Source organism: Strigops habroptila, chromosome 10 (genome assembly GCF_004027225.2).
Source record: "Strigops habroptila isolate Jane chromosome 10, bStrHab1.2.pri, whole genome shotgun sequence".
NCBI classification, from domain to species: Eukaryota; Metazoa; Chordata; class Aves; order Psittaciformes; family Psittacidae; genus Strigops; species Strigops habroptila.
The window spans coordinates 4531728-4540157 of record NC_046359.1 but is presented as its reverse complement, the minus strand read 5'-3'; the positions used below and the strand labels follow the sequence as shown (position 1 = coordinate 4540157).

The following is an 8430-nucleotide window of genomic DNA, read 5'->3' as shown; positions in this document are numbered from 1 at the left end:
ATAACGTCCGGCGGCCTCGCCCCACTTCCGGGGGGCGGCCCCGCAGCTCGCGGGGGCGGAGCAAGATGGCGGCGGTAGCGGTGCTACCGGTCTCCCTCTCGGCCAGGTTTAAGGGGTCCGTCACGGCCTGTGGGGTGGCGGGGCAGGAGGGACCTGAGGGTTCGGCTGGCACTCCCCCGGCCGGGGGGCGGCTGCTGCCTCCGGGCCCATCGGCGGGCACCGGCTCTCAGCCTATTCGTGCGGGCGGTAGGTGGCGCTGTGGTGCAGGGGCAGGCGTTTCCTCGGCCGGCTTGGCCCCGGTGCCGGTCCTGCCGTGTGGTAGCGGCCGGTAGGGCGCCTGCGCTTGTGCCAGGTCTCTTCGGGTAGCTGTCCGGCTCCGAGCCCCTGCGGCCGGACTACGAGTCCCGGGCAGAAACCTTCAAGTAAAAAAATCATTTTTCGGGCGGGTTTGCAGCTCTCGGTTGGGCTGGTCACGTTTTGCTCGCTGTGCTCATCACGTGTGAGCAGTGTTTGGGGAGTGCCTAAGTCGCGCATGCAGTGGAGAGCAAGTAGTGTGGGTTTTGTTGTTGACACACTTAAACTTTGAACAAACATCTATGCTTTTAATTTTAAGTTTCCTTGGCTTCATATCTTGGAAACTGAGCAATTAGAGAATTTATTTAATCCTAGAATTAACTGTAGTTTTCGCTCTGTTAGACGGCCAGTCATTTAGCATTTCCTTAGCTGAAAACACTGACGTTTATCTCTTCAAAAGTAGACCTAAGAACCTGACCTATTTGGTTGGTTTCCATTGGTGTCCACTGCTTTAAAGGCACATAAGCTTAGTTTAAGACTGTCGTGGTTTAACCCCAGCCATCAGCTAAGCACCACGCAGCTGCTCTCTCCTTCCCCCCTGCGGCGGGAAGGGGGGAAAGAGAATTGGAAGGGTAGAAGTGAGAAAACTCGTGGGTTGAGATGAAGACAGTTTTTTTTGTTTAACAATTTAAACAAAATACTAATAAATATTAATGAAAAGGAAAATAACAGAAATAAAGCCTAAGACAAACAAGTGTGCAAAATAAATCAACGATTGCTCACCACCAACTGACCAGTCCCTGAGCAGCGTGTCCCCTGGCCAACCTTCCCCTCCCCCCCCCCAAGTTTATGGCTGAGCACGATGCCATGTGGTGTGGGATATCCCTGGAGTCAGTTGAGGCCAACCGTGTCGGCTTCGTGTGCACCCCCAGCCTGCTCGCTGGTAGGGTGGTGAGAGGCAGAAAACCCCGTGACTGAGCTCTGCTCAGCAATAACTTAAATCGTCCCTGTGTTACCAGCACTGTTTTCAGCACAAATCCAAAACTTAGCCCCATATCAGTCACTATGAAGAAAATTAACTACCTCAGCTAAACCCAGCAGAAAGACCTTGCATTTCTTTTTTAAAAATAGAAGATATTTCATAATTGCTATAATAAAATTTTGATCTTCTCCTTTTTAGATCATTTGCATATTTTACAGTTAAAGACAGACTGCCCCAGATCCTCACAAGAGTTATTGATACTCTGCATCGACATAAAAATGAATTTTTTGAAGAACATGGTGAGGTAAGAATAAGTTCTCTTTTTGCCTGAGATTTTTTTTCTCCCCTAACCCTTGAGACCGCTTCTCTGCCTTGTTTTTACTGGTTTCTTACTACAGTCGTTGCTTACCTGTCGTAATCTTTTTGTCTGTTGTTTTTTTCTTTATTGTCTCATTCTTATAGCTATTTTTCATTAATTTTGTAAGTCACCTTTCTGTCTAACCTCTTTCTGATCTATCTGTTCTGCGGCTGCTTTGCTTTCTGAGGTTATTGTGTTGATGCAGTGTTAGTAGATGGTAGCATCTTTTGAACATGGCAATGTTTCAATTCTCTGTTCCCCTCTAATAAACCAAAAGCCCACTCTAAAAAGAAGTCCCATATGTGATTCATTTTAGGATATTGGGGGCAAAATAAGCTTCATTCACCCAAATGTGTTTGTATTTGGCAATTAAAACTTATTACTTATATCTTTCAGGAAAAACTGATCTGTGTCTCTACAGGAATAAATATTGAGAATAGGAATTTTTGTTCTCCACTTATTTCAGAAGGGTGTGGAAGCAGAGAAGAGAGCTATATCTTTCCTCTCCAAGCTGCGGAATGAACTGCAAACAGACAAACCAGTGACCCCTTTAGAAGATGAGCTGCCTGATGCTGCTCTGTGGAACCAGTACCTAGACTACCAACGAAATTTAGCAAATGGGAGTGGAGAACTGAGTTGGTTTCAGTCCCCTTGGTTATTTGTAGAGTGTTACATGTATCGAAGAATTCATGCAGCATTAGCACAGAAGTAAGTGTTTACTAGCTTGGTATGTTACGCTGCAAAAAACTTGTTATTTCCCATTTTTATTTGAGGAGAAAGGAAGACGGCTGGGAATAAGCTAAAGGAAAATCTTAAGCTTTTACAGTGTTCCCTGTCCCTTATCTTGCACCTCAGATATAAAATGAATACTTTTTCTTCTTCCATGCAGCAGAATTTGAAGCTTATTAGTTGTTTTTTTTATGCTTCAGCGTCTGTGACTTGGTGTGTGTGAAAGCTCTTAAGCTTAACTGTATAGCTTGACCTTGCAGATTAATGTGCATTGAGATATGAAAGTTATTTAGCATTTCCAAAAGGTTTGTTAGTCTAGAATTGTCTCTTAAGCCATATGTTAGCCTGAAACACAGAATGCGAGAGCCACTCGTTTGCTGGTCATTCTAATTCATTTTGCTGCTCAAAATCTGAAGTTACTGTTTGAGAACTGTCTCTCATAGCAGTAGCCCCACCTTAAGCAGCCCCTGTTGTTCATTCTACACCATCTTCTTAATTACAGCAGTGTTTGCAGACCATGTGTTGCATCGAACTTTGGGAGCTGGTCCTGGTTAAAATTAACTTGGCAGGAGAAACTTGCTGTGCTGGTACTGTGGAGAGGTGCCAGTACAATGTAATGGGGGAGGAATGAGCAGTTTTAAGTTCCCGTGGCTGTCAAGAAAAAAAAATTGAAAGCTCCATGTGTACTCTATTTGCTCTTAGTATTACAGAGTTGCAAACAGAGTTATGGGATCCTGTTTCCACTGGTGTGTTGCGTAATTTGAACTCTTGTAGCAAAAGCTTCAAATACGAGATGGATTTTCTGGATTGCAATTGAAGAACTCAGCAGATACTTTTCATTAGTAAGCTCTAAGTTGCTTCGTCTCCGATGCTTAGCTGCTCTTAAGGATATGCTTGGAAGGAAGTTCAGTCATGTGTCAAAAGGTGTACGTGCAAATGTGCCTCACAATAGATGAGTATATTTCTTATATATTACACGAATTGAATTGTTTTGTCATCTTTGTCATGTTAATTTTCTAGTCCTAGTTAAAAATTTCTGTAAGAGTAACTTCTTATCAGTGTAAGAGACCTTGAAATGGGAAGTACATTTCAGCACACCCTAAAATTGGGGCAGCAATTCACCGTGTCTGAAGACTAGAGTTCAAAATTGTCCCTGTATATGTGCAGTTCCCAGAGTTGTTGTGATGGAACACGTGTTCGCTTTCGGAATATATTGCTAGAAATATAAAGATGTCTCATATACTTTCTGTTTCAGTGAGACATGATATCAGGCTGTAATTGAGATGTGTGAAAATCTAGTATGACAAATCAGATGTGGAAAATCTAGCTAGAGCTCATAGTACGGCCTGAAAAAGCTGAGCTTCAGGCTTGCATTTTCAAGTGTGTATTGTGTACTGTTGGAAAACATGGCAAGTACGCTAATATATTTGTTGTTCTTTTTTTAGCCCACCTATTGAGAACTTTGACGTATTTAAGGAAGGAAAGGCTCAAAATTTCTTCGAATCCCAAGAGGCTGTTATTGCCTTATGCACTTACTTTCAGGAACTTCTTAAAAACATCAAGGATCTAGATGAAAAGCAACTTCAGGAGGAACTTTTTAAGCTATTGCAGGTAAAGTAGTAGTGTTTAACCTAAGAATTTAAAGTATCTCTTGTATGTATCAAACAAAAACTTGAGGTTGTAAAGAATCTGAACTTCATATGGCAATTAAAATATGTCTCTTGTGTGTGTAAAATGTGATGAAATCCTGGCAGCCATACTGTATTCTTGCTACTCTGGGAATATTTACATTTTAGTTACTTTTATTAAATGTGACATTTTCATTATACTGCTGTTTGTCATTGTCTATTTGAAAACCCAGCTTATTCTCCTTAACGCTCTCTCTAAAATGCTTTAAGTCAAGTTCCAGGTCATTTATTTGTTACTTAACTGTAAAATTTTAAACCAGTTTATTTTATTGACAGTAAAAATTTTTAAAGTTCTTTGGAAAATGAAGTTAGAAGTCAGACAGGGCCAGAAGTGGATTAAAAGCTTTGTAACTAGATTATTCTTGGAAAATAATGCCTTTGGGTAGAATATGAAATAGTGTAGGATTACAAATAAGTCCAGTAGCTGGCAACAGTGCACAACAAGTATTTGGTGAATCTTTATTAAGACCTCATTAGTACTTAAAATACTTGCCAGCATGCAATAAAGAAACAACCCTGCTTTTATTACTCCTTTTTCTGTGTTCTTACTGATATTTTCTGGAATTACAGTACAGAGAATATTTAAGCTTTATGATCTCTCTATTGATGTTGATCTAAATTTTCCATCTTTGTCATTGCTAATGCATGTTTCTGATGCCTGCGTAAATACAGTGCATTGTTTGGTTTCTTCCACAACATCTTGCCTATAGTCAGATTTCTGTACAAGAAGTTGAATTTTATTAAAGTTTGAAGGAAAACATGGAGTTAGAACCTTCATGACCCTAAAATGAAAACAAACAAACAAAATCTTTAGTGTACATGTAGTTTAGAATGTAACTAGTGAGACTTAGCAAATGTTTTTGTTTTTTCCTCCTTGCAGGTGTCATTGTGGGGCAATAAGTGCGACCTTTCTTTTTCAGCCGGTGAAGACAGCTCTCAGAAATCTAGTCCTTTACAATCCCTGGAAAACCTGTTACCTTACATTGTGGTGAATGATATGGAAAAAATTTGGTCACTATTTGTAAACACCAGAAAAAGAAATACAGAAAAAAGTAATGTTAGAGTTGACATAGTCCTGGATAATGCCGGCTTTGAACTTGTGAGTGATTTTGTGTTGGCTGACTTCCTGTTATCGTCAAAGCTAGCTGATGAAGTCCATTTTCATGGAAAAAGTATTCCATGGTATGTTTCAGATACCACAAAGCATGATTTTAACTGGACTGTTAAACAACTGCAATCAGCTAATCATATGTGGATGTCTAGGTGTGGGATAAACTGGGAGGGCAATTTGAAAAAGGGAGTTTGGGTTTACCATGATCACATGTTTTGGACTTTGCCACATGACTTTTCCAGTATGGCTGGAGTTGCTCCTGATTTGTATGCTGATCTACAGAAATCAAACTTGCTTTTTTTCAAAGGTGATCTAAACTATAGAAAATTAACAGGAGACAGAAAATGGGAGTATACTGTTCCGTTCCATCAAGCCTTGAACAAGTTTCATCCCGCGCCTCTCTGTAGTTTGAGAACACTGAAATCTGACACTCAGGTTGGCCTAAAACCTGGCCAAGGGGAAGAAATTCAGGCTTCTGAACCTGAATGGATGGTAAGTGGAAAATATGGGGTAGTCCAGTTTGATGCTGCTCTCTAGTTAAATCGTTCCTAACGTTCTGAAAGAGAGATTTGGTCTGAGTTTCAACTACTTTTTCTGTTCCATGCTTGGCTTCAGCAAAGATTCTTCTTTGTTAGCTTTTTTTCCTCCCAAGCAATTTGTTGTTTTTGTTCCACAAGACTTTAATGTGGTGCAAAAATTTACAAACTGTCTTTTAGACATAAATCAATCTGCATTTCAATGTATTTTGCTTTCCTAATGTCCAGTGTCAGCAGGTAAAGTTTAAGATGAACATTTAGTTGTCCCTAATACTTTTGTCTTCATCAGTGGATATGAGACTTTATGGCTAAGAAGTGAAAAATCTGCTTCGGAAACCGTTTCCTCAATCCCACATTAGCATGTTTTTTACTTATTTCAGGATAATTTGTGGTCCACATGCCATGCATTGCATGAAAGTTGATATTCTAGAGAATGCACAAATTAATTCCAGATAGATTCTTTGCAAGCCGTTACAGGATCATGTTTTAAAATTGCTGAGAACTGAGTTGACGTCTGTCAGGATTTTATTATGTAATTTTCACTTGCTTTTTTTGTCTGTGGACAAATAACTTTTGATGCTTTGAGTATAATTTGCTGTACATTAAGAGTTGAGTCCTTGGATGATACCTTGTAAATATTAATTTAGAATTTTAAACTTGAATTTTAATTTTAAAATACAAGTGGATATTGCTAGGAGAGGAGTTGTCCCATCGGGTAGTCAGATGAGTGGGAGAAAGGACAATCTCATTTTAAGAATATGGAAGATACTGTTCATCTAAGAACTTCTACCACGAAAAGCACACAGTCCCTCTCCCCCCCAAACCAACCAACAAACCCAACCAGTTACATTAATTTTAGATTTAATAAAGATTTGAATTAAAGGTGGCCTGACAGCAATGTCCTTCTGTTGTGATAATTCTCTTTATTTGTCAAATGTTTTGTTTTTAAGAAGGATGCCATAATTTTCAGGGGGGAAATACAATCGCATTTACACTGAGAACTATATGCTGGAGAAGCATACGCCATACAGGTTTGTTGAGGTGTTTGCTGCCAGTTGGAGTTGTTAGATGCTCATTTCTTCTCTTCTAGCCTGCTCTCAAAGTACTCAGAGGTTTTTTTGAAAATTTAGGGATAGCTCAGTGTTTTTTTCAGAGTGAGGTGAAATGAAAGTGGAAATGCATTATCTATTTGTAAAGGAAAAAATAAAAATAGGTTCTGTCAAGTCTTAAAGTACTTCTGTGGTTTGAAATAGGGGACTGAGGAAATGCCCGTGATAACCACAGGTTTGTTACAAAATGGTGGCGGAATTGCCCACGGAGTCTGACTGGGTTATGCTCTTGTCTAGAGCTGCTGAAGTGAGGTGAAGTTGCCTCGGGTAGCCAAGGTGGCTATGACACAGAGAACAAGAGCAGATGGTAGGGAAACTTCCATTTTACATGTGAATTACACAGTGAGAGGGAGGGCACAGAGGTGGCCTTAATTGAGTATGTTCTGGAAGTGGTGCTATGGCAGGAGAATTGGGATGACTGCATGGTAGAAAGTGGATTTAGAGATTTTTACACTTAACGGTTACTTGAAGACAAAGGGTAAGCTTTGGCAGGCCGAAAGAAGTGCGTGGGGGAGGGTGGGGCAGTATTTTTTGCCTATTTGGCCTTGAAAATGAAGTTGGATTCCTCTTGTGGTTAGTGAAATCACTGGCAAAGCACATCTGAAGTGGAAAGTGTCAGCTGCTGCTTGTGTTCATACACTGAAGATCTACACAGTGGGTAAATATCCTCCAGCTTCTGATGACCTTGTGTTTGTGTTCTTATATCTGAAAGTAAAGTTGCAAGATCAAGTGTTCAAAATCTAAGATGCTAGGAATTTCAGGAGGCAATGTGTTAGTGTAGGTAGGGTTCTACTTTTGAGACCTGGGTTCTTATCTCCTTTGTGTCTCTGGCTTAGTACTCCTAAAGGATGAATTCATGCTCATGCTTAGGCACTTGATTAAACTGCAGTAATTAGAAATCCAGCCAAGAGAGCTGAAAGGCAGACTGCTGAAGGTCTGTTTGACTGGAGAGAGCTCAGGGGGGCTCAAGCTTTGGTGCTTTGATAAAATACATAAACAACATGATGAATTGGGGCACTGGAGCCTCAGTTTCCCGTCTGTGAAAATGCTGTTAACTTGTTTCAAATGCATTTAGAAGCAACAACTTTGGGTTGAAAACAGAGGGATGGAAGTTGTGGAATATGTGCAATGAAAACTTCCTGCCTTGGTCAGAGAGACAAAATGATTAGGGGAAGAAATCTGCTTTGCCTGGGGACAGATTGTTTGTAAGGTGATGCCTTAACTTGCTGGAGAGATTTAGAAGTGTGTAATGGACAAGAAGAGAAAACATGGTTTCACTGTTGAGGCCACCCATGAAGAATAGATTTGCCTTGTACAATCCTTACACATGCAGAGAAACTTGGTTTCATTTTTCACTGGTGGTTAATCTGTCTCTCTGTGCCCAGGTTGCTTTCAAGCTGTTAATTCTGGAAACTCACAATGCAGATCAGTGAAAATAAATATTCTGAAGTTATGGTAAGTAGAATCCTACAAAATGCTAAATCACCTAGGAGATGCAGCAGTATTCACTTGGTATTACTGAACCATCTTATTGGAGATTGTTGCATTGCTGTTTGTGAGGAAGTAGGGTGATGGTTTCGTGAGTATTATTGGGGTTTAACCCAGTCAGCAACAAGCCTCACG

General features: G+C 40.4%; 1 protein-coding gene across 4 annotated transcripts; it reads left to right on the top strand.

The window, feature by feature from the left end:
• Positions 1–10: 10 nt before the first annotated feature.
• Positions 11–6590, top strand: ARMT1 (acidic residue methyltransferase 1). Of its 4 annotated transcripts, XM_030498926.1 has the most exons (6): positions 15–115; positions 1475–1580; positions 2101–2342; positions 3809–3974; positions 4932–5233; positions 5470–5518. In XM_030498926.1, the coding sequence occupies exons 1-6, from the start codon at positions 66–68 to the stop codon at positions 5471–5473; spliced, it is 870 nt and encodes a 289-aa protein (XP_030354786.1). In that variant the 5' UTR covers positions 15–65; the 3' UTR covers positions 5474–5518. The 4 variants fall into 4 exon arrangements, with proteins under 4 accessions (XP_030354783.1, XP_030354786.1, XP_030354785.1 ...); XM_030498923.1 differs by having other exon boundaries at positions 11–115; positions 4932–6590; XM_030498925.1 differs by having other exon boundaries at positions 21–115; positions 2031–2342; positions 4932–6590.
• Positions 6591–8430: the final 1840 nt, after the last annotated feature.

What these genes read in the sequence shown, in the direction of transcription:
- ARMT1 (XM_030498923.1), top strand. Translation starts at nt 66, where the DNA reads ATGGCGGCGGTAGCGGTGCTACCGGTCTCCCTCTCGGCCAGGTTTAAG. An exon ending in TTTTTGAAGAACATGGTGAG is followed by an intron (nt 1,581 to 2,100) that starts GTAAGAATAAGT and finishes CACTTATTTCAG; the next exon opens with AAGGGTGTGGAAGCAGAGAA. An exon ending in CATGCAGCATTAGCACAGAA is followed by an intron (nt 2,343 to 3,808) that starts GTAAGTGTTTAC and finishes TTCTTTTTTTAG; the next exon opens with CCCACCTATTGAGAACTTTG.